The sequence below is a fragment of the Neoarius graeffei genome, chromosome 12 (genome assembly GCF_027579695.1).
Source record: "Neoarius graeffei isolate fNeoGra1 chromosome 12, fNeoGra1.pri, whole genome shotgun sequence".
Lineage (NCBI taxonomy): Eukaryota > Metazoa > Chordata > Actinopteri > Siluriformes > Ariidae > Neoarius > Neoarius graeffei.
Window position 1 is genome coordinate 48,147,459 of NC_083580.1, and position 25,620 is coordinate 48,173,078.

At 42.2% G+C, this 25,620-nt stretch overlaps 1 protein-coding gene across 3 annotated transcripts in view; it reads right to left on the reverse strand.

The window, feature by feature from the left end:
* Positions 1–3,420: 3,420 nt before the first annotated feature.
* fyb1b (FYN binding protein 1 b) overlaps positions 3,421–25,620 on the reverse strand; it is a 78,797-nt gene continuing 56,597 nt past the window's right edge. For all 3 annotated transcript variants that reach the window (XM_060935948.1, XM_060935947.1, XM_060935949.1), the window contains 6 exons: positions 22,324–22,369; positions 22,099–22,207; positions 20,646–20,799; positions 20,528–20,561; positions 20,396–20,427; positions 3,421–4,010 (listed from right to left, as the gene is read on the reverse strand). In XM_060935948.1, coding sequence (XP_060791931.1) covers positions 3,985–4,010; positions 20,396–20,427; positions 20,528–20,561; positions 20,646–20,799; positions 22,099–22,207; positions 22,324–22,369 — 401 coding nt within the window. In that variant the 3' untranslated portion in view covers positions 3,421–3,984. The remainder of the gene's footprint in view (positions 4,011–20,395; positions 20,428–20,527; positions 20,562–20,645; positions 20,800–22,098; positions 22,208–22,323; positions 22,370–25,620) is intronic.

Sequence of the window (25,620 nt, forward strand, 5' to 3'; positions counted from 1 at the left end):
AAAGAGGAATGAATGGGGGTAGATGGAAGCCGGTACGCCAACATTCTGATATCCTCCAGAATTCTTTAATGGTCCGGAATAAATTGAATGCTACACGTTGATGAATTACTTTGTTCTTCTACGCCCTTTTTGAGGAATGTATTGTCGGACTTAAACCAACATCTGAAGAGGTGAGATCGCGCCTTTTTTTTCCTATTTTTGCTGGCGGGATTGTTTTTGTTTTTGGAAAGCGCATGGGCGGTGCGTGGTTTTGGTTATACTGCTTCCGCAGTGTTTGGACTAAAGACTCTGCCCTAAGGGCTATTCTCTCTCTCTCTCTCTCTCTCTCTCTCTCTCTCACTTTGCACCATTATACAATAAATATTCACAGTGAAAATATTTTTTAAGCGCGTTTCATGAACCAAGTTATAGGATTTGTTGACAACTCGCATCGAGTTCGTTACACTTCTACCCAAGCACTCACAGTCATGTGGTTGTGACATCATCGTAAACAAATCCGTTCTACTCATCCAGACGACTTCGCAACGGCGCCGTTGCCAGATTTTTCCACTCTGGAACCCGTTCTCAAAAGATTTTGTTTTGGGGCACCCAAAACACCGGTGCCGTGTGGACGCCAGGCTGAAACGATAAACAATTTTATCAGATTCACCTGAATCCGTTGCCGTGTGGACAGGGCCTGAAACACATACTTGACTCGGTCCCTGTATGACCGGAGCAGGAGTTTGGTTCGCATTGCTGGCAGTAAGTCGAACTCGTTCCCGGTGCATGTTGGACTCTGCCAGGGCTGTCCTTTGTCACCAGTTCTGTTCATAACTTTTATGGACAAAATTTCTAGGCGCAGCCAAGGGGCAGAGGGTGTCTGGTTAGGTGGCATCAGGATCACGTCTCTGCTTTTTGCGGATGATGTGGTCCTGTTGGCTTCATCAATCTGTGACTTACAGCATGCGCTGGGACGGTTTGCCGCCGAGTGCGAAGCGGCTGGGATGAGGATCAGCACCTCCAAGTCCATGGCCATGGTGCTCAGCTGGAAACAGGTGGAGTGCCTACTCCAGGTCAGGGGGGAGTTGCTACCTAAAGTGGAGGAGTTTAAGTATCTCAGGGTTTTGTTCACGAGTGAGGGTAAGGGGGAGCGGGAGTTGGACAGAAGGATCGAGGCAGTGTCAGCAGTGATGTGGACGCTAAACCAGTCTGTTGTGGTAAAGAGAGAGCTGAGCCAAAAGGCAAAGCTCTCAATTTACTGGTCCATCTACGTTCCTACTCTCACCTATGGTCACGAGCTATGGGTAGTGACCGAAAGAATGAGATTGCGGATACAAGTGGTAGGAATGAGTTTTCTCTGCAGGGTGGCTGGGCTCTCCCTTAGAGACAGGGGGAGAAGCTTGGTCATTCGGGAGAGACTCGGAGTAGGACTGCTGCTCCTCCACATTGGAAGGAGTCAGTTGAGGTGGTTCGGGCATCTTGTTAGGATGCCCCCTGGACGGCTCCCAAGGGAGGTTTTCTGGGCATGCCCCACTGGGAGGAGACCCCGGGGCAGACCCAGGACATGCTGGAGAGATTACATCTCTCGGCTGGCCTGGGAACGCCTTGGTATTCCCCCGGAAGAGCTGGTGGAGGTGGCCAGGGAGAGGGAAGTCTGGGCTGCTCTGCTTAGGCTGCTACCCCCATGACCCAGATCCGGATAAGTGGTAGAAGATGGATGGATGGATGGACATACTTGATTGTGTTAGTGTAGCAAATTTTCTAGCTATTGCTAGATTTCAGTCACGTGACTTTTCTTAGCGGTTTTACCGGAAGTGAAATAGCTGGTGGTCTAAACAGCTGCCGTAGTGCAAACAACTAGCGATAAGTTATCAGAGTACGCTCGTAATCTAGAAGCCACAGCTCACTTTAGATATATTCAGAAGATTGCTATGTGCAATGGAATCGACCCCTACAGTCTGGGAAAGAAGGATTTGTCATACGATCTCGAAAACGACCCTTCAGTCGAGTTCCCCGACATCTCGAACTATCTGGTGTTGCAGACGTCCTTCTACACTGCAAAACAGATGAAAGTGTGGAAGAGTATGGAGGCTTACAACCTTTTTGTATGTGGCTGGGTAAAGGACCTCGCTATCAATTCGCTGCCCAATGAATCCTGTATTGTTTTTGCCCGTGTAAGTATGTTTCTTTAAAGCTTTTCGTTCACGTCTTTACAACAAAGAGCTGCAAGTTGAATGTAAACAAACAACAGTTTGTTTGATTCTCACTCGTGTTGGCTCTTATCTCTCAGGTAAATCATTCACAAAGTTCATCAGAAACCCCTTTAAAGACCTGGATCTTAGTTAAACAAGACGGAGAAGTGATCACGGCGCATTGTAACTGTACGGCTGGGGAAGAATTTTGTCGTGTGCTTCATGCATATATATGGACTTTGTGAGGAGTAAACAAAGAAACAGCTGGGGACTTCAGCACTTTGTGACTAAAAAAAGTACCATAAAATGACACATAGCAAGAAAAGTACTTGGAAAACACTAATGCCATAGCTGAGAGGGAGATACAAACCTTTCACCAAGTGATCACTGCAAACTCGAGCATGCTTCGATTTCAGTGAGAGGTTCAAAAGCCACCTTTCTTGACGTCTTTTCGTGAAATCCTGTGTTCGTTCACCCTTTTTTATTAGTTCACGGGGAACCCTGAATAAACTTTTATCAGTTTCACAGTTTGATCAATTTGAACCTGAAACAACGCAAGTGTAAGGCATTTTTCATGCAAGCAATGCACCTTCTCCGTACAAACGCTTTGTCAACTGAGCTTTGGTAGACCACCAGCTAAAGTTTTGAATAATTTTACACAAACTAGATATTGCTAGTATGCATCACATGTCAAAGTTCCACATTAGTGTCCTCTGCTGTTGAGTTTGTTCTTACAGGGTGAACATTAAGGGCCTGTCCTTAATACCGGGCCTCAATGATGAAGCTGGAAAGAAACACATTTATACAGTAGTAGTTCTCAAGTGCATATATACAAGAAATACGGTGGTGTTGAAGCTCAGAATAATGTTTGGATCCTGTGTGTTACTCTTGAGTTTGTGGAAATTTATATATAAATGAACTTACTAATGTCAGCCTTGATTAATTTGCCACTAATTGTATAATTAGTGATGAGTTATTTGGTGTTTTGTAAATTATCAGCTGATCGACATTGATCGTCTTGTGCATGTGAGCAAAACCTTTGTAAATCTGGTAGGAATTTTTAGTTTGGTTTGGCCATGAAACATTTAAACGTAACTTTATTAATTATAACTTTAAAGTTAACATTTAAACTTGACTAAATTCTATGTGAAGTCAGTTATTTGTATTGAAAAATTGAGATCAATGTGTGAGGGGAGAAAAAAAAATCCATTTCCTAATTACACAGATGATGTGAACGTAGCGGCAGCACTGGAATGGAATCTTCTTTATTAAACTCCAGACTACAAAAACAATGTTACAGTATAACAGGGGGACAACAAAATACTGTCTCTTACATAAATAAGGTGTTAGAAATGTTATACAGCTGCATATAAGTGATCCATTTAGAATCTGACCAAAGAAAAAGAGAAATAAACAGATAGCGCACTGGTTTTCTTTGGTATCTGTAAATACTTTACCATCAACAATTATAGTTGTTTTTAAAAATGAGAAAGTCAGGCAAGATAATTTGCACAATGCCTCATTTTCTCAAATGTAGTCCATCTGCCAGGACATCAAGTGCATCTCAGCTGATCTGCTACATTTGGGAAAAGGGACGTTATGCATATTTGACTTTTGTCCAAATTGTTCCTTTCAACTGCTGAAAGTGATTCCTGTTGGGTTTGGGTCACATGACTGGATCGACTCGTTCCACACACACATGCACGTTGCATCCCACCACATGTAGAGAAATAAACCTGACATAAAATGTCAGATGGAGCATGAAAGCAGGCCTGGGGTCCACAGGTGCATCAGGAAGCTGGCATTCTCACAATCAGTTGTCGTTGTCGTAGATGCAATCTGGAAAGGTAAAGTGAGGCAACGAATGAGTCATGTTCGCGTCATATATCTGACTTCATTTTGTGTGGCCTAATAGGTCAAAACTTGAATACACACCACAGAGATTTCAAACTTCATGGTCAAGTATATTTTCTGGACGAAAAGAAATTTCCGAAGAAGATGCTGCAAATTAAATTTTAAACCAAATAATTTTTGCATGAAAATAACAGTGGAATTTACTGGAAGTTTAAAATTGGCCGTGGCTATTCTTACTATGAGTCGTAAGAATAATATTTTCCTTATTCTTACGACATGAATGTACAGCCGTGGTCAGAAGTTTACATACAGTGACATGAATGTCATCTTGGATATGAACGCCATGGCAATATTTGGGCTTTCAGTAATTTCTTTGAACTGTTCTTTTTCTGTGGCAGAATGATTGTACAGCATACATCTTAAATAAAAAAAAACCCACTAGAATTTGGTGCACAAGTTTTAATTTTCTTTGGGTTTTCTGAAATCAACACATGATCAAAATTATACATACAAGGTCAAAAAGTTACATACGCTCAGTTAGACTAATTCAGAGGTGCTGAAACTTCCAAAATGTCTCTTATCTTGCCAAGGCCGAGGTCTCTTAACTTCCTGTTAGTGATCATGATTGACTACAGCTGGTAGCTTCTCTGTGCCTTCATAAAAAGGCTTTGTTTACAGCACTCATTGGATTGACCAACACACAGTAAAATAGGAACGTCCAAGGAGCTCAGTGCAGATCTGAGAAAGAGGATTGCATATGTACACAACTCCAGAATGTCCCTTGGAGCCATTTCTAAACAACTGCAAATTCCAAGATCAGTTCAAACAATTGTATCCAAGTTATTGTGAGGTGTAGTCACTCTGCCAAGCCACTTTGCTTCAAGAAAACCCAAACTGTCACCCTCAGCTGAAAGGAAATTGGTTTGGATGGTCAGGAACAACCTGGGAACCACCATGGCACAGCGCTGCCATGAACTGGAAACTGATGGATCGCTGTCTACAGTTCAGATCACCATGGACTAAAAAGCTGCTATCCAAGAAATAACCCCCTGCTCCAAAATTGACACCTTCAAGCTTAACTAAAGTTTGAAGCTGACCACACAGACAAAGAAAAAGCCTTCTGGAGGAAAGCTGTATGGTTAAATGAGACAAAGATTGAGTTGTTTGGCCACAATGACCACCATGTACAGAGGGACACTGTACCAGCTGGTGGTGGTGGTAGGATCATCATGCTCTGGGGCTGTTTTGCTGCCAGTGGAACTGGTTCATTGTACAAAGTGGATGGAATAATGAAGAAGGAGGACTACCTCAGGAGTTCTTCAGCATAAACCATCAGAAACTTGAACACGACTTGGGACTTACAACAGGACACTGAACCCAAACACGCATCAGAGCTGGTTGTGGAGGATAAAGCAGGCTAACATTAAGTTTAAAACAAGTCCTGACTTCAAATCTATTGAAAATATATGGACCGTGCTTGTAAGTCGAGTCCATGCCAAGAAAAAAAAACAAATTTAATTGAACTCTACCAATTCTATCATGAAGAGTCATGAAATATCCAACCAGAATTCTTCCAGAAGCTTGTTCACTGTAAACAGAAATGTTTGGTCAAGGTGAATCTTGTGAAGAGACATTTTACCCAAATATTAGGTGTGCTGGATGTATATTTTTGACCTTGTGTTGATTTCAGAAAACCCAAAGAAAATTAAAACGTGCGCCAAATTCTATTTTTTTAAAATTAAATATGTATACTGTACAATAATTCTGCCACAGAAAAAGAACAGTTCAAAGAAATTATTGAAAGCCCAAATATTGCCATGACACTGATATCCAAGATGACATGAATATGTTTACCATTCAGCATACTGTACAACCAGACACGCTGTAGCAATTTTAGTTTCCATTCCGTTTGTAAGGTGACAAAACAAGTGTTCATTTCCTGTGTGCAACACCGTTTGCTTACACCGAAGTGTAAACAAACAACAGTTGGCTTGATTCTCACTTGTGTTGGCTCTTATCTCTCAGGTAAATCATTCACAAAGATTATCAGAAACCCCATTAATGACCTGGATCTTAGTTAAACAAGACGGAGAAGTGATCACGACGCATTGTAACTGTACGGCTGGGGAAGAATTTTGTCGCGACCTTCATGCATATGGACTTTGTGAGGAGTAAACAAAGAAACCGCTGGGGACTTTAGCGCTTCGTGACTAAAAAAAGTACCATAAAATAACTGTCATGCTCTGCTCCGGCCATCCACTCCGGAGATTACGAATCTCTCACGCCAGCGCCGATCCGAATCCGGAACGGGAATTCCTTCATGCCTGCATTCACTTCCTGGTTTTCTCTGCCATTATAAAAACGCCGTTCTCAGACAGGAACCTTGCCAGGGCGGGCGGTTGTGTGACAGGACCGAGAGCTGTGAGATCGGAGGAACTTTGGCGCGGGTCGGTTTAAATAACTAGCATTAGCATTAACATAGCCTGGAGTGAGAATTCTGAGAGTATATCGGCCGACGGCCTGTATAGGTCCGGTATACGATATCCTTGCAAGTTCTCCGCCATGGCGGGGAGTCAAGGGGGGGAGGAGAGTATTAGTATGGATGGCATTAAAGATGATGATAATAGTTGGCAGTTTAGGAAAAGGTTTAAAACTACGGTGACGGGAGAAGGGGGGAGAGACAGGGAGAAGTGCTCTTTTGTGGTTGTAAGGTTTGAAAGTGGGGGCATCAAGAATATGGATCCTATAAAACTGACGAATGTGCTTAAGAATCAGGTTGGAACTATAAATAACGCCAGAGTGTTGGATGATGGTAATTTGTTGATTGGGTGTGTTACTGAAGAACAGGTTGCGAAGGCTGAAAGGTTGCAAGTTGTTGGGAAGGCAAAGGTTGTGAAAGTGATAAGGGTTGGTAGTGAAGGGAGTAGAGGGGTGATATATGGAATTCCTGTTTCGATGCAAATGGATGAGTTAGTTAAGAATTTGAAAGAAAGATGTGGAGCCGTTCAGAGTGCAACGCGATTGACCAGGGGAGTTGAAAAAAAGGAGACTGAGTCGGTTCTGATTAAGTTTAGTACTAGAGACATACCCTCTGAACTTTATTTAGGATATTTGAGGTATCGAGTGAGAGAGTTTGTGCATAAGCCTTTGAGATGCTTTAAATGTCAAAAATTCGGCCATACAGCCAAGGTGTGTAAAGGGGTACAAACATGTGCAAAGTGTGGGGGAGCTCATGATTATGGGAAGTGTGATGTTGGAGCGAGACCTAAATGCTGTAATTGCGGAGGAGCGCACAGTGCAGCGTATTGGGGTTGTGAAGTTATGAGAAGAGAGACAGAAATCCATAATGTGAAGTTGAAAAACAAAGTAACTTACGCAGAAGCTGTTAAAAGTGTGGACCAATCTAGAAATAGTGAAAGAACTGTAAGAAGAGACTTAGCTACAAACAGGGAGGTGGGATGTACATCTGTTAAAGTGAAGGAATATGGGTGGAGGGAGAAAAGAGACCTTGTAATATTTATTGCAGGGGTAATAAATGCCACAGCGGAAATGAAATCGAAGACAGACAGGATCCAAATTATTACAAAGGCAGCGGTTCAGCATTTGGGTATGGTGGGATTGAAGTGGGAAGAGGTGAGGGATGGGCTCTGCGTGATGCAGACAAGTCAAGATAGTGTAGGATGATTATTCTGTGTATGATCATTTTACAATGGAATGCAAGGAGTCTGCTGGCAAATGGACAAGAATTTAAAAAGTTTGTGGATGATATGATTATGAAACCGGATATAATATGTATTCAAGAAACATGGCTCCAACCTAGGTTTGATTTTGTTTTAATCAATTATATAGTTGTTAGGAGGGACCGAGTGGGAGGAAGTGGAGGGGGTTGTGCTACCTTTGTGAGACAGGGGATACCATATAGAGTACTGGGTATGGGGATAGAGCAGGAATATGTGGTGGTGGAAATATGGGTGGGTTCAAAGAAAATAGCTGTTATAAATTATTATAACCCTTGCAAACGGTTAGAATTAACTGAACTAGAGAAGATAGAAGGACAGGATAGAGGAAATGTGGTGTGGGCTGGAGATTTCAATGCTCACAGTTCATTGTGGGGTGGGGATAGGTTTGATAGAAATGGTCAGGTAGTCGAGGACTTGCTGAGTGAGAGGGACTTAGTTTGCTTGAATGATGGAAGGGGAACTAGATTTGATGGTAGGACGGGGCGTGAGTCAGTATTAGATCTGACACTTTCATCATCTAGATTGGCCCCAAGGTGTGAGTGGGAAGTACATGGAGTCAGTATAGGGAGTGATCATTACCCTATTATTTGTACTGTGGATATTGATGTTAGACTCAGAACAGGAGTGAGGCCTGGGAGGTGGGTCTTCGGAAAGGCAGATTGGGAGAGGTTTAGGGAATTCAGTGACCTGTTTCTTAGGTCAGTTCCAAATACAGATAGTGTTGAAGGGCATGAAATAGAATTGCGCCAGAGGATTTATATGGCTGCAATGGAAGCAATCCCGAAAAGCTCAGGGAAGCTGGTTAAGAATGCAGTTCCGTGGTGGAATGAAGATTGTGAGATGGCTGTGAAAATCAGGAATAGGGCTTTTAGAAAGGTGAAGCAATCACATAACTTCCAACGCTTTATTGAATATAAGCAGGCGCAGGCAGTTGTCAGGAGGGTCATTAGACAAAGGAAAAGGACTTACTGGAGAGAATATTGTAGCTCAATAGGTAGTAGTGTGGACATAAATGAAGTGTGGGGTATGATTAAGAAAATGGAGGGTAACAGAAGAGAGTGGGGTTATCCTATTCTTTCAGATGGAGACCAGCTGGCTGTGTCTGACATGGAAAAAGCGGAAATGATGGTGAAGACTTTGAGTAAGGTCCATAGTTCTGATAATCTGTCAGAAGAGGAAAGATGCGGGAGAGAAGAGACAATGAATATATTTGGTGGGGTTGTTCAAAAGAAAGAGAAATCAGAGGATAAATATAATGTTCCTTTCACATTGTTGGAGCTTAAAAATGCTTTGGAGAGGTGTGGGAATTCAGCCCCTGGGCAGGATGGAATCTGCTATCGAATGTTAGCTCATTTGAGTGACACAAGTCTGCGAACAGTTTTGAATCTGTACAATAGGGTGTGGGAGGAGGGACACATTCCAGCAGGATGGAAAGAGGCGGTCATTGTGCCTATAAAAAAACCAGGGAAGGATGCTAGTAACCCTGTCAATTACCGGCCTATAGCTTTGACCTCACAGGTAGGTAAGCTGATGGAAAAACTGGTCAATGGACGGCTAAGGCACTTTGTTGAGGAAAAGGGATTGTTGACAAGGTATCAAAGTGGTTTCAGGAAGGGACGGAACACAATTGACTCTATTATATGTCTTGAAGATGAAATCAGAAAAGCTCAGATAAACAGAGAAACTGTAGTGGCAGTGTTTCTGGATGTAGAAAAAGCGTATGATATGCTTTGGGTGGAGGGTCTTTTGATTAAGTTGCACCTGTTGGGTATTGGGGGAAATATTTTTAATTGGGTGATGGATTTTTTGAGAAACAGAAGCATTCAGGTCAAGATAGGGACGGACATATCAAGTCGATGTTTGGTTGAGAATGGAACTCCACAAGGAAGTGTGATCAGTCCTTTATTGTTTAATATAATGATCAATGATATTTTTTCTGATGTTCAGCCTGATATTGGACAGTCCCTGTTTGCAGATGATGGTGGATTGTGGAAGAGGGGGAAAAATATGCGACACATTTTGAAGAAGGTCCAGGAGTCTCTGACTCTTGTAGAGGACTGGGGTAGGAAGTGGGGTTTCAGATTCTCAGTTGAGAAAACAAAAACAATGTTTTTTACAAGGAAGAGGGTCTGTGAAAACCTAAAGTTATATCTTTACAACCGTCCTGTGGAAAGGGTTTCTTGTTTTAAATTTCTAGGAGTGTTCTTTGACACTAGACTTACTTGGAGAGTACATATATCAAAAGTGGTGGATAAATGTAAAAATGTATTGAACCTGATGAGATGTCTTGCTGGAAGGAACTGGGGAGCAGATTTGACCTCTTTAAAATTGATCTATGTTTACCTGATCAGAGCAAGGATGGATTATGGGTGCTTGGTTTATGCATCTGCAGCGACATCTGTACTGGCTAGGCTGGATGTAATCCAAGCGGCTGCATTGAGATTATGTACTGGAGCGGTGCGATCTTCCCCAGTTTGTGCTCTACAGGTTGTGGCAGGAGAAATGCCTCTTGGGCTGAGGAGAAAACAGCTGCAGGCCAATTATTGGATTAATTTGATGGGACAGAGTCCTGGTCACCCTGTTAGAAGAGTGATTGAACCAAGCTGGGAGAGGGAGGTGGTGAATCAGCACAGTTTTGGGTGGACTGTAGAATCTGTTGCCCAGGAGTTGAATATTCTTCAGAGGACCTTTTGCCCAGGAGTATTGTGGCCGTTGATCCCTATGTGGCAGCTGGAGGTCCCAGAGATTGACCTAATATTACTTAAAACTAAGGAGCAAGATCCTGAAGCAGAGTTGGTGTATAGCTTTCATTGCCATGTAAAAGACAAATACCATGATTATGTATTAATATTCACTGATGGATCAAAGGATCAGGATACAGGGGCTACTGGGGCAGCTTTTGTAGTCCAAGGAATGAATGTGCAGGCCTCAAAGAGGACCTCAGATCAGCTGAGTGTGTTTACAGTGGAGTTGTATGCAGTCCTGATGGCTGTGCAGTGGGCTGGACAACTTCAGAATAGGAAGGTGCTGATATGCAGTGACTCTGTGTCGGCTATCAGGAGTCTTGGGAAGGGAATGTCCAAGAGGCGACAAGACATAGTATATGACATCCTTTTGACAATTAGAGATGTGGGAAGATATGGAGTGACAGTGGCATTTTTATGGATACCTGCTCATGTGGGAATCAAGTTCAATGAAAAGGTGGATACACTGGCTAAGGAGGCGACTCGACGGGAAACAGTTGATGTTAGTCTGTCCTTATCAAAGTCTGAAGGCAAATCTATTGTGTGGCAGCAATCTCTTTTGAGATGGCAACATCTTTGGGAACAAGATATAAAGGGCAGGCATCTATTCTCAATAAATAGTCGTGTTGCTGACTCAGTTAATGTTTGCGGAAGTGGTAAACGTAAGGAAGATGTCATTATTACTAGATTGAGAATAGGTCATACGTGTCTGAATGGCTCATTATTTATTATAGGGAAACATCCGGATGGGCTATGCTCTTGCCAGCAGATGGAGACAGTTCAACATGTTTTATTGTCTTGCAGGAACTATGATTGCCATAGAAAAGTATTGATCAATTCCTTGAGGCAGAGTGGCATGAAAGAGATATCATTGGAAAGTGTACTGAACATGGGGACAAATGTGAAGGGCAAACGGCATTTGATCAAGTTTTTACGAGATACTGGTTTATATAACAGAATTTAGTTCTTTGACCGATTAATACTGTAGGTGGCAGCAATGCAACATATTGGATGCCAGCTGCCGTAAAACTCCAAAGAAGAAGAAGAAGAAGGAACCTTGCCAGAAGGTCTTGCTTTGCTTCTAGCTGTTTTTGTGCCTCTGTTATGGTTCATGGTTGTTTGCGCAAGCTCATTTTTCTATTTCATGGTTTTTGCACTAAGGGTTTATTTCTAGTTCATAGTTTTTTGCACTAGGATTTTTTTTTCCCCTTGTTTTTGGTTTCTTGTCTTAGCATTTTTTTGTCCTTGCCTGTTTCATGTTTTTGTCTAGTTTTCTGTCTCTTGTTATCTGGATTATTTTTGCCGTTTGTTTTTGTCCTATTTGTTTACCCTTGGGGGCGGCATGATGGTGTAGTGGTTAGCGCTGTCGCCTCACAGCAAGAATGTTCGGGTTCGAGCCCCGTGGCTGGCGAGGGCCTTTCTGTGTGGAGTTTGCATGTTCTCCCCGTGTCCGCGTGGGTTTCCTCCGGGTGCTCCGATTTCCCCCACAGTCCAAAGACATGCAGGTTAGGTTAACTGGTGACTCTAAATTGACCGTAGGTGTGAATGTGAGTGTGAATGGTTGTCTGTGTCAGCCCTGTGATGATCTGGTGACTTGTCCAGGGTGTACCCCGCCTTTCGCCCATAGTCAGCTGGGATAGGCTCCAGCTTGCCTGCGACCCTGTAGAACAGGATAAAGCGACTAGAGATAATGAGATGTTTACCCTTGTACCACGCCCTTTTCCCTGGATTAAAACACTCCTATTTATTTGATTACTGTCTGTGTTCTGCTCTTGGATCCTACTCACCACATCTCACCGCCCATAACAATAACGACACATAGCGAGAAAAGTACTTGGAAAACACTAAGGACAGCTGAGAGGGATACACAAACCTTTCATGAAGTGATCACTGCAAACTCGAGCATGCTTCGATTTCAGTGAGAGGTTCAAAAGCCACCTTTCTCGATGTCTTTTTGTGAAATCCTGTGTTCGTTCACCCTTTTTTATTAGTTCACGGGGAACCCTGAAGAAACTTTTCAGTTTCACGGTTTGATCGATTCGAACCTAAAACAACGCAAGCGTAAGGCATTTTTCATGCAAACAATGTACCTTCTCCATAAAAACGCTTTGTCAACTGAGCTGTGGTAGACCACCAGCTAAAGTTTTGAATAACTAATGAGGCAGATGTGACGTCACGTGAAACCCAGCAAGGTAACATATTAGATGGAGAGAATTAATGTAAACGACTGTGATAGCTGCTGCTATAGAAAGCGAGCCAACACTTTCTGATCAGATTCAAGAATTTGACATCTGTGGTGTTAGTGTGGCATCACTTAGCATTTTAGCTCGGAGAATTTCTATCTTCAATCCAACCAGGTGCTAAAATGGGGTTGGATAGCTGTCATAGCTCTCACCGTGTACATCTGGGTGTCGAATGTGTTGCTGTAAAACCAACCAGTTCCTGAGTCCAAGGAAGCCCAAGTACAATATCAGATTCATTATCTCATTCTCATGGATGTCTCAATTACTATAATTCTAGCTATAATTTTCATGTTTGTAAACAAACCCCAAATGGACAAAAATAAAATCCACCTTCCTCCCATAGCTGAAAGACATGCAACTAAATATTATTTAATTAGACTATACAGTGCCTTGAAAAAGTATTCATACTCCTTGAACTTTTCCACATTTTTCCACCTTACAACCACGAACTTAAAAGTTTTTTTTATTGAGATTTTATGTGATTGACCAACACAGAGTAGCACATTATTGTGAAGTGAAATGAAAATGATAGTCTTCAAAATTTTAAACAAATAAAAATCTGAAAAATGTGGTGTGCATTAGTATTCAGCCCCCTGCACTCTGATACCTCTAAATACAATCCAGCGCAATCAATTGCCTTCAGAAGTCATCTAATTAGTTAATAGAGTCCTACTGTGTGTAATTTACTCTCAGCATAAATACACTTGTTCTGTGAAGGCCTCAGTGGTTTGTTAGAGAACACTGAAGAACAAACAGCATCATGAAGACCAAAGAACTCACCAGACAGGTCAGGGATAAAGTTCTGGAGAAGTTTAAAGCAGGGTTAGGTTATAAAAAAAATATCCCAAGCTCTGAACATCTCAAGAAGCACTGTTCAATCCATCATTCAAAAATGGAAAAAGCATGGCACAACTGCAAACCTACCAAGACATGGCCATCCACCTAAACTGACAGAGTGAGCAAGGAGAGCACTGGTCAGAGAAGCAGCCAAGAGGCCCATGATCACTCTGGAGGAGCTGCAGAAATCCACAGCTCAGGTGGGAGAATCTGTGTACAGGACAACTATAAGTTGTACACTCCACAAATCTGGCCTTTTTGGAAGAGTGGCAAGAAGAAAGCCATTGTTGAAAGACAGGCATAAGAAGTCCCGTTTGCAGTTTGCCAGAAGCCATGTAGGGGACACAGCAAACATGTGGAAGAAGGTGCTTTGGTCAGATGAGACCAAAGTTGAACTTTTTGGCCTAAATGCAAAGCGCTATGTGTGGCGGAAAACCAACGCTGCTCATCACCCTGCACACACCATCCCCACTGTGAAACATGGTGGTTGCAGCATCATGCTATGGGGATGCTTTTCTTCAGCAGGGACAAGGAAGCTGGTCAGAGTTGATGGGAAGATGGATGGAGCTAAATACAGGGCAATCCTGGAAGAAAACCTGTTGGAGGCTGCAAAAGACTTGAGACTGGGAAGGAGATTCACCTTCCAGCAGGACAATGACCCTAAACATACAGTCAGAGCTACAATGGAATGGTTTAGATCAAAGAATATTCATGTGTTAGAATGGCCCAGTCAAAGTCCAGACCTAAATCCCATTGAGCATCTGTGGCAAGACTTGAAATTTGCTGTTCACAGACGCTCTCCATCCAATCTGGCTGAGCTTGAGCTATTTTGCAAAGAAGAATGGGCAAAAAATTCAGTGTCTAGATGTGCAAAGCTGGTAGAGACATACCACAAAAGACTTGCAGCTGTAATTGCAGCAAAAGGTGGCTCTACAAAGTATTGACGCAGGGGGGCTGAATACTAATGCACATCACATTTTTCAGATTTTTATTTGTTTAAAATTTTGAAGAACATTTATCATTTTCGTTTCACTTCACAATTATGTGCTACTCTGTGTTGGTCTATCACATAAAATCTCAATAAAAAAACTTTTAAGTTCGTGGTTGTAAGGTGGAAAAATGTGAAAAAGTTCAAGGGGTATGAATACTTTTTCAAGGCACTGTATTGCACTGTTGCAGTGCTAACAATAAAATGCCTGCTTTTTGTTTGTTTGTTTTTTAAATTCAGTTCAGTTTTGTGATTTTCTTTCTCTAACCAGGAAGAATTTACATCGCTTTTGCCTACTGTTGTAGTCAAGACCACCTAAACTGAGACCAAATCATGACCAAGACCAGAGTGTGCCAAGACCAAGGCAGGGCAAGACTGAGTCAAGACTAGTGGATGTGAAGGGGGTGGGGAGGGGTGACGGCCATTAACAGTAACGAAAATTTCAAATTTGAAGAGTCATGTTACTGGTTGAATTTGAAGCAGGAAGTTTTACATCCAATCACAGAATTGCTGTTAAATAAATCAGACAATGCACAGGAAATTTTGTGAAATCCTCACAGCTGTTGTCTTGAAATGAAATCCAAAGTCCAAAGTCCTCTTTGTCCGAGGTTGAGAGAAGACGGAGTAAAAATGCAGTCGATTCTGAGACGTTTAAAAAGTACTACAACACTACTTTAACCAAACACCAGCACGCACATTTTATGTCTAACTGAATGGGACTTGAGTGCAAGGTTGTGTGGAATGTGAAGTTTTTAAAACGCACTCCTGGTGATGTTTTTGCTCACAGTGGAGCTCTCAAAGTGAAAAAAAACCCCACAAAAATGAAACTTTTCAGAAAAGCACTAAGCAACATCAAGCACTTTTTTAACCCCCATGGCCGAAATAATTAGTCGTTAGTGAGAGAATCTGAGATTTACTGTACAACATGTTGAGTCGAAAATATTGTCTTGTCAAAAGTCCAATGTTGAAATATATATAAAAGTATATTAAAGAAAAAAGAATAATAAAGTGTATTTTTTGGACATTTTCCACAATGTGACATGACCACCCATTTTAACTGTAGCAGCATGTAATCAAGTCACACAAGCAAATCACATTCTCTTGATTTTCTGCCTCCAAAGCTACAGTGAAGGCAAACAACCTCCTCATCACTGGAGTTCCACTAATCTTTATTTTATCTGCTTTACGGATACAATATATGGCCAAAAGTTTGTGGACACCTGACAATCACACTCGTACAGTAGGTGTGCTTGTTGAATGTCCCATTCAAACTTGATGCCCCTTTCTTGTTATAATAACCCCCACTTTCTCGGAAAAGCTGCTAGGATTTGTGTGCATTCAGTCATAAAAGCATTAAAGCTAGATGGCCTTTCGATTTCATAAAATCAGTAAAATTTAATTCCCTGTGAAATTTGGTCATTGTGATATGTTATTTACCAGCTGGGAGGTCCGTATCCTGAAATACTGTGACCGAGGTCTTGAAAGTACTGAGCGACGCCCTCTGGGCCGAGGTCAGTATTTAAGGCCGAGGTCACAGTATTTCACCATACGGACCGACCTTAAGTTGGTAAATAATATATTTATTTTTTTCTTTACCAAATTCTAACAGAAAACGAGAGCGCCCAAAAGGGAAAACCGAGTCACCATTTTGAATCCTCATTCACGGCTGTAATGCAAATGGCTTCCTCCTCGGTATACAAGTGCACTTCCATGGCAAGAAAAAAAAACTACATTTTGCCGCCTATGTAGTCCCCTATTTATACAAATAGGAGTCATTCAGGGTTCAGCCATGTTTTTGCTCGGCGTTAGCAAGTTACAGGTTTTTAGCTTTCTCCTGAAATGTTTTCTTTTATTTCTTCTTCCTCAGGGTAGTAAAACTCGCTTTCACTGTGAACACTGTCGTTATTGCTATCCATGCTGTAAAATTAATGCTATTCTCCTGAGAAATGCGAAAATAAATGTTGGCAAAAATTGCTATGATGTTTGTTGCTGTTGTGAACGAGCGAGTCTCCAGAGGTCCGTAACCGGGGTCCGTAACTGGGGTCCGTACCATAGGATACGGACCCGCTCGCCAGCCAATCGGAGCGCAGGATTTGATGGAACCCGGACCGCGAAAAAAATAAATGTTTATTTCTGTAATATCTCACAAAATATCAGGCCATTCTGTGGCTGGGAAGTTATTTAATTTGAGCTGATTCCCGAGCAAATAATATGCATGAAATCGCTCGCTTTGCGCAGTCAAGCAGACAGAGGAAGTCCATGTGCGCATGCGCAGGTTTACCTTTGACCGTGCACTGACAGTTACATCATTCTGTTGCTAAACGAACAGCTGATCACACCGAGGTGCTCGCTGACCCCTGATATTTATTAGTTTAGTCCTGTGTTTCCTTTCCTTTGCAACATAACGTCTTTTTTTCTCGCTTTCCTGTAGTTGGTCTTTCATGTTTTATTCACACTTACGTCCTCAATTTTTCTCTCTGGTTTCAAATTTGTATCCCACAATGCCTTGTGTGAACGGGGAAAGCCCACCACGTGATGCATGACGTAGTATCTTGAATTAGGTCATGGTGAAGCAGGAAAAAATAGCGGAGAATTTAGGGCCATGTAGCCTTAAATTCATTAATTGTTCTATTAAAAAAAACCTAATAAAATTGGAAGTCTGTGATTCGAATTCAGTAGCTTTTGGTCCACTAAACAAAAATAATTGGGTGTCAGGGAAAATTCTTTTTATGACCTACACTTGAAAAATCTGAAAGGCAGTTGAGCTTTAATGAAGTCGGGCAGTGACGTTGTCCGAGGAGGCCTGGTGTGCAGTCAACATTCCAGTTCACCAGAGGTGTTCAGTGGGATTGAGGTCAGTGCAGGTCACACAGTTCCACACCAGCTTTGGCAAAACATGTCTTCACTTTGTGCATAGGGTCATTGTGTTGCTGGAACATGTATGGACCCCAGTGAAGGGAAATCGTAATGCAACAGCATGCAATGGCATTCTAGATAAATCTGTGTATTCAGCCCCTCTAGTACCAGTCAAAAGTTTGTAAAACTTTGTAAAACCTACTCATTCATAGGTTTTTCTGCATTTTGACTATTTTCCACATTGGAGAACAATACTGAAGACATCAAAACTATGAAATGTCATATGAAACATATATGGAATTGTGTAGTAAAAAAACAAAACAAAATCTCATCTCATCTCATTATCTCTAGCCACTTTATCCTGTTCCACAGGGTCGCAGGCGAGCTGGAGCCTATCCCAGCTGACTATGGGCGAAAGACGGGGTACACCCTGGACAAGTCGCCAGGTCATCACAGGGCTGACACATAGACACAGACAACCATTCACACTCACATTCACACCTACGGTCAATTTAGAGTCACCAGTTAACCTAACCTGCATGTCTTTGGACTGTGGGGGAAACCGGAGCACCCGGAGGAAACCCACGCGGACACGGGGAGAACATGCAAACTCCACACAGAAAGGCCCTCGCCGGCCACGGGGCTCGAACCTGGACCTTCTTGCTATGAGGCGACAGCGCTAACCACTACACCACTGTGCCGCCCACAAAACAAAATATGTTTTATATTTTAGATTCTTCAATGTAGCCAGCGTTTACCTTGATGACACTTTGCACACTATTGGCATTCTCTTAACCAGCTTCATGAGGTAGTCACCTGGAATGCTTTTCAATTAACAGGTATGCTTCGTCAAAAGTCAATTAGTGCAATTTCTTGCCTTCTTAATGCATTTGAGACCAACGGTAAATAGTAAATAATAAAAATACAGTAAATAGCCCGATTCCACACAACTGTAGTAATCCATATTATGTTAAAAACCGCTCAACTAAGTAGAGATGAAGTGTCTTTTAATGAATAAAAATAAAGAAAAACCATTGAATTAGAAGGTGTGTCCAAACTTTTGACTGGTACTGTGTGTGTGTGTGTGTGTGTGTGTGTGTGTGTGTGTGTGTGTGTGTGTTGGTCCATATGCTTTTGACCAGACAGTGTAATTTGAAAAATAAATATATATCTCGCGCCTAGCAAGCTCGTCTGGTTAGTTCGCTAATACTGATGTAGGATACATTGTTATGGTTACTGTGTGCACATCATATGAGCCTTTTTTCCCCCTCCATATCAGCATAAAAAGCACCCAGGCCAGAAATCTTTCTTTGACAACACCAATTCCAAAAAAGTTGGGACACTGTGTAAACTGTAAATAAAAACAGAATACGATAATTTGCAAAATTATAGAAACTCTGTATTTCATGAAAAATAGTATAAAGACAACATATCAAATATTGAAACTGAGAAATTTTATTGTTTAAAAAAAGTGCTCATTTTGAATTCTATGTCAGCAACAAGTTTCAGAAAAGTTGGGACGGGCAACAAAAGGCTGAAAAAGTTGTGTAATGCTAAAAAAAACCCAAACAAACCCTAATTTAGTTAATTGGCAACAGGTCAGTAATATGGTTGGGTATAAAAAGAGCATCCCAGAGAGGTTGAGTCTCTCAGAAGTAAAGATGGGGAGGGGTTCACCGCTCTGTGAAAGACTGCATGGGCAAACAATGCAACAAATTAAGAATAATGTTCCTCAATGTAAAATTGCAAAGAATCTAGGGATCACATCATCTATGGTACACAATATCATGAAAAGATTCAGGGAATCTGGAGAAATCTCTGTATGCAAGAGACAAGGCTGAAAACTGACATTGGATGCCTGTGATCTTCAGGCCCTCAGGCGACACTGCATTAAAAGCAGACGTGTCTGTAGTGGAAATCACTGTATGGGCTCAGGAACACTTCAGAAAACCGTCTGTGAAAACAGTTCATTACTGCATCCACAAATGCAAGTTAAAACCAGATATAAACAATATCCAGAAACACTGCTACCTTCTCTGGGCCCGAGCTCCTTTACAATGGACTGAGGCGAAGTGGAAAATTGTCCCAAGGTCTGACGAATCAAAAGTAGAAATTCTTTTTAGAAATCAGGGACACCATGTCCTCCAGGCTAAAGAGGAGAGGGACCATCCGGCTTATTATCAGTGCACAGTTCAAAAGCCAGCATCTGTGATGGTAGCTTGCACATCTGGGAAGGCATCATTAATGCTGAATGATATATACACATTTCATGCTGCCATCCAGACAAAATCTCCTTCAGGAAAGGCCTTCCTTCTTTCAGCAAGACAATGCCAAACTGCTTTCTGCATATATTAAAACTGCATGGCTCCATCGTAAAAGAGTCTGAGTGCTAAACTGGCCTGCCTGCAGTCCAGACCTGTCTCCCATTTAAAACATTTGGTGCATTATGAAGTGCAAAATATGACAAAGGAGACCCCGAACTGTTGAGCAACTGAAATTGTATATCAGGCAAGAATGGGACAACATTTCTCTTTCAAAACTACAGCAATTGGTCTCGTCTGTTCCCAAACGTTTACAGAGTGCTGTTAAAAGTAGAGGTGATGCAACACAGTGGGAAACATGCCCCTGTCCCAACTTTTTTGAAACGTGTTGCTGACATCAAATTCAAAATGAGCATATATTTTTCAAAAAACAATAACATTTCTCAGTTTCAACATTTGATATGTTCTCTTTGTACTATTTTCAATGAAATATAAGGTTTCCATGATTTGCAAATTATCGCATTCTGTTTTTATTTACAGTTTACACAGCGTCCCAACTTTTTTGGAATTGGGGTTGTAAAAAAACACCAAGTGTGAAAGCAACCTAACATTATGGTGTGACTTATTATGTGGAAGATATGGTAATATACTGTACTTTCATATTTCTAACAATGGAAAAAAAAAACTTTCAGGCCACATACCATCACCGATGTCATCATATATGTCATTATCTCTGTTGGAGCAGAAGAAACATTAATTTTTTTATTTTTGTTTTCTGTGCATAGACACCAACAAATATTTTTTAGATAAAAATGCTTCAAAGCAGAACTCACTCAGTCTGGATGTTACTGTACGAGACATATCCGACTGAAAACAGAATGGTGTACAGGGTTAGTTTATTTCATCCATTCATTTGTTCAGATGTGGAGATTGAGAGATGAGCTCACTCACATTTTCCCTCCTTGTTCCTGCAGATGAGTTTGTCATTGTCCAAGTTGCTGATGACGTCCAGGATGTCACCGGCCTGCACAGTTAGATCCTTTCCACTGCCTTTCTTATTACTGATTACAGTCACTTGATACAGAACCTGGATCTCGCCGTCAAACTGCAAAAATACAACAGATCCTTACAACAACATGTGCAAAAGTCTGAACTTATTACTGAACTTATTACTAAGCATACTTATGGAATCAAAGTGACATTAAACTCGCATTAAAATATCTCAAGCTGACTTACGTTTGAGATTTTATTTTATACCACAGTGCTGTAGAATTCTGGATTCTTATTAGAAGTGGTTGATTAATTTCCTATAACAATAGCTCTGACAATGGTGCAGCTGCAAATCCCAGATTTATATTAATACGCTTGTTCTAATATGTTATAATTTCTATAGTAACAGCTCATTTCCACAGACTGGTGTGGAGGTCGAGCTAAAAAAGTTTAACCATTGGTATGTTGAAGTTTTCTGTCATCCATCCATCCAGTCTCCGTAACTACTTATCGCAGGCAAGCTGGAGCCTGTCCCAGCTGACTATGGGCGAGAGGCAGGTTACACCTTGGACAAGTCACCAGGTTATCACAGGGCTGACATAGAGACAAACAACCATTCACACCTACGGTCAGTTTAGAGCCACCAATTAACCTAACCTGCATGTCTTTGGGGGAAACCGGAGCACCCGGAGGAAACCCACGCAGACACAGGGAGAACATGCAAACTCCACACGGAAAGGCCCCTGTCGGCCACTGGGCTCAAACCCAGAACCTTCTTGCTGTGAGGCGATAGTGCTAACCACTACACTACCATGCCAGTTTTCTGTCAGAAGACGCTTAAGATGTTTATTTAGTGTCAGAAGTTTGTCAGAGTAAGCTAGAACGTTAAGTTTTCAGGCACAGGGAAGTCTTCAGGACAGAGGAGTTAAGGCTTTGTGGTTTCTCTGTCTATTTAACTTCAAGAAAGAGAAAGAGAGAGACTGGTGAGGAAATGACTGTTTATAGGATAGGGGCTAACAGGAACTAACTTGTTTCATGCCCGTAAATCTGAATTGCTGGTAGGAACTAAACTTGCGAGTGGGAAGTGAAGAAATATCAGACCACTTGCACCATAGGATTAGACCACTGAATTGTTTGAGCCAGTTGAGCTGCTGTTATAAAAGGAATGCGTTGGTTGGTTGGTTGGTTATTTACATCTTTTTCCCATCTCTATATAGCATCAACGTGGATAGAGTTGAGCAGGTAGGATTAAGGCCCCAACAGCACTACAGTGCCTTAACCACTGAGCCATCACTGCCTCTTTAAAAGGACTACAGTGCTGGTAATATGTGCCCAGTACCAAACAACAGAGTGATTACTAACTTATCGATATACTCTGATGGTTCAGTGATTCCAAACACACTGTACACAGTACCTTAAACTTCTTTCTGAATTCCTTCTCCTCTTTTTCAAATTTCTTCTGCTTCTTTGGGTCATCTGTCTTAGCTTCAGGTTTCGGCAGCTTCAGTTTGGAAGGAGGCATGCTGAAAAACAATCATCAATATGGGAGCATGTGTGAAGGTGTAGACATGTTTTGTTTTGCATATTAGCCAGGTATTAAGCCTTTTCTGTCAAGGGTTGTCATGGTGTGACGGCGTACCTGCTCAGAGGCTGTGGTGTGTCGACATCATCATAAATTTCGTCAGCTGTTGAAGATAAAACACACACATTCAGTCCCACTTTAACAAATGATTATTAAGTTGTAAACTGTGACTAAAATCTTATTTAGGCTGTGGAGTAACATTATGAGGGACTCTCAATTCAAACAGTCACTTTGTACCGAAAGGATATTCAGCTTCATTATCAGGAAACTTGCTTGGTCAGGCCTTCATCCTCTTTAAGGTGGGTCTGCCTGCTTGCTACAGGTCAGGTCATGTTTAATGGTACTGCCTCCATCTTTCCCTGTCCTCTGCATAATGCCTAACCAGCTCCAAGTCACACCCCTCTCCCAAAAATAATGCCACGCCTGATCGTAGAGTTTGCATCAGATTTGTCCATGGGTGGCCAACACTCCAACGACTGTGGGCAGGCACCCAGTCAAGTAGGTGTCTAGGTAATCTGCTTTCCATAAGACGTGGCCAAAGTAGCGGACTCAACTGAAACTTATTAAGGTGCTGATGGGGATCAGGACACTTTGTCCAATGACCATTTTGTCCAATAGCTGAGACATTTCGTCCAAAGGCTTTTTCATACGCGCTATCAGTTATTTTATATGTGCGACAAGATTGAGATATAAACAAACCATAATGTTTATTAACAATTGTGAAAACACAGGCAAACAATCCAAAACAGCTGGCAATCTCATAAACATGAAACTAGTAAAAGGTCGGGCAAGACACAAACAGGCTAAATCAGACAAAGACCAAAACAGAAACTAAGAACAGGAAACAGGATCGGAAACCCAGGGAATCTACACAGGAGAATAAGGCTCGGTAATGCACACTGATGTGGTGTAATACTCTGCACTGCACGTGCATTTTCTTAGTCTTCATATAGGCACGCTGATGCCACTTGATCATGTGCAGGTGAGCCTCATTAACAGTGTGGGTGCACTCCGGACTGCGCGAGCGCTGAGCGGACTCTCGCACGCGCGCTGTTAATGAGGCTCACCTGCACATGATCAAGAGGCATCAGCATCGCCTATATGAAGACTGAGAAAATGAACGTTTTCTCATGTCTGGAGATCATATCGCATATCTCGCACTTGCCAAGGATATCTGGCAAGTGTGAGTATAGATTTTCTATGTAATTTGGTCGAATAAAAACAATCTCTCCCCACAAGCGGCCCCAGCCAAACGCGCCTGAAGTTGACACTCACTGATTCCCATCATTTCTGGTTTAGTTTTCATTTTGCAAAAATGTCTTTTGCTTCGGTCAAATTCCATTGAGAATTCCTCCTTTTTTCAAACAAACAAATACCTGAAATATAAAATAATTAATCAAATCAATCAGAGTCCTTCCCACACCAGGTGGCACATAGGGCGGCGCCGATCTCCGTTTCCGTAGCCCTCGGCCTCTCGCCTATTACATAGCTAGGGTTACAGTGGGGGGCTAGTCGTCTGGTAACCGCGAGAGTTTGACTTCCCACTCGCATCTGTATTGCGGCGTGCCTTGCCAGACGGCAGTAGGTACCATTTTTATGATGGTCTTTGGTATGACCCGACCGTGAGTAGAACTCGCGATCTCCCGATCGAGAGGCAGACACGCTAACCACTAGGCAAAATGACCTGTATCATGCTGATGTTACAACAGCCTATTGTTGTTTGTACCAAGAAATGTGTTATTTATTTGAATAAACTTCAAAACTTCATGACTTAATTTGGCTTTTTTAAATTGGTCCATCTCGCTCATCCCTAAATACACATCGGTTTTTGGTCCATATTAAGCTTGGCATCTTCGCAGCAATTTTTTTGACATCCCCAAAAGATTTCTCTTCATTTTGAATCTAGACGTCTCCATTAACATTTCTTATTATTATTATTATCCTTTTTACGTCTGTTTGAAACACTACTAGTGCATCAGACGGTGCATGTGAGTTTGTAGCCTCCTCCTCCAATAGTCTCTATCTAGAGCATCACTGGCCAAAAGGCCCCAGTCCTTCAAATCGGCAACCACTAACTCCTTCCATGACCTTCTTGGTCAACCCTTCTTCCGTTTCCCAGCCACTTGCAGGTTTGTGATGTCTTTGATGGTTTGGGAGCTGCGATAGACGTGGCCAAACCATCGAAGGTGCCTGTATCTGGTCTCCGAGAAGAGATCAGCCAGGCCCAACTTCTGGCGAAGGTCTTCAGTACTGGTGTTGACACCCGGCTTAATGTGGCACATCCAACGCAGCATAGCTCTTTCATTATGCTCCAGGTGCCTGAGATCCTCCTTTTTAATAGGCCAGCACTCACAGGCATATAGCATTGCGCTACGAATGTAGGAGTTGTAGACTCTGCCACGAATGCTCCAAGATACACTCCTAGATGACAGGAGGGGCAGGAGCTCTCTGAATTTCTTCCAGGCTGACCTAGTTCGTGTTATAGTGGCAAGCTCACAGCCACCGCCAGCACATAGGTTGTCACCAAGGTAACAGAAAGAGTCAACAGTATCAAGCTCATGAGTGCCAAAAGCCACCTGATTGCATTGCTTGCCGACAATGGGACGTGCGAGACCAAGGCAACGGTCACATCTGAAATTGGGAACAGCAGATAGCCTACCATGTATGTTTGTGCATTTCTTGTGTACCCAGTGCTTGCAATCATTACAGAAGATGGAGTTACGGCCAGCACCTTTGTGCAGACACCACAGGGATATTTACCAGAGTCCCTCAAGGTGTTAAGGTTAGGGCCAGATATCATCACCTTTGTTTTCTTCATATTGACTCTCAGTCCTCTGGACTCCAAGCCACTTTTCCACAGAAGAAACTTATCAGTGAGCTCATCAAGGGACTCAGCAGCGATCACCAGGTCGTCAGCATAGAGTAGCTCCTAAGGTGTACCGGTTGAAAAATCACGGGATAAGGCTTCCAGTATGATGACAAAAAGAAATGGACTGAGGACGGATCCTTGATGCACGCCAACATTGACATCGAAGTTTTCACTGAAGGAATTGTTTATCCGAACCTTCCTCGTTGCATGCCAGTACATAGCCTGGACTGTTCTCACGATCCATTCTGGGATGCCAATGCGTCTCATGGCCCACCATAGCATGTCATGAGGCATGTGATCAAATGCCTTTTCCAGATCCACAAACGCAAAATATATGTTACGCTCCTTAGCCTAATACTTTTCCTGCAACTGCCTTACAATGAAGATGGCATCGCTCATTCCTTTGCCTGGCACAAAACCAAACTGAAACTCAGAGATAACTGCAATTTCTCTTAACACTTTATCTAGCACTCTTTCAATAATAT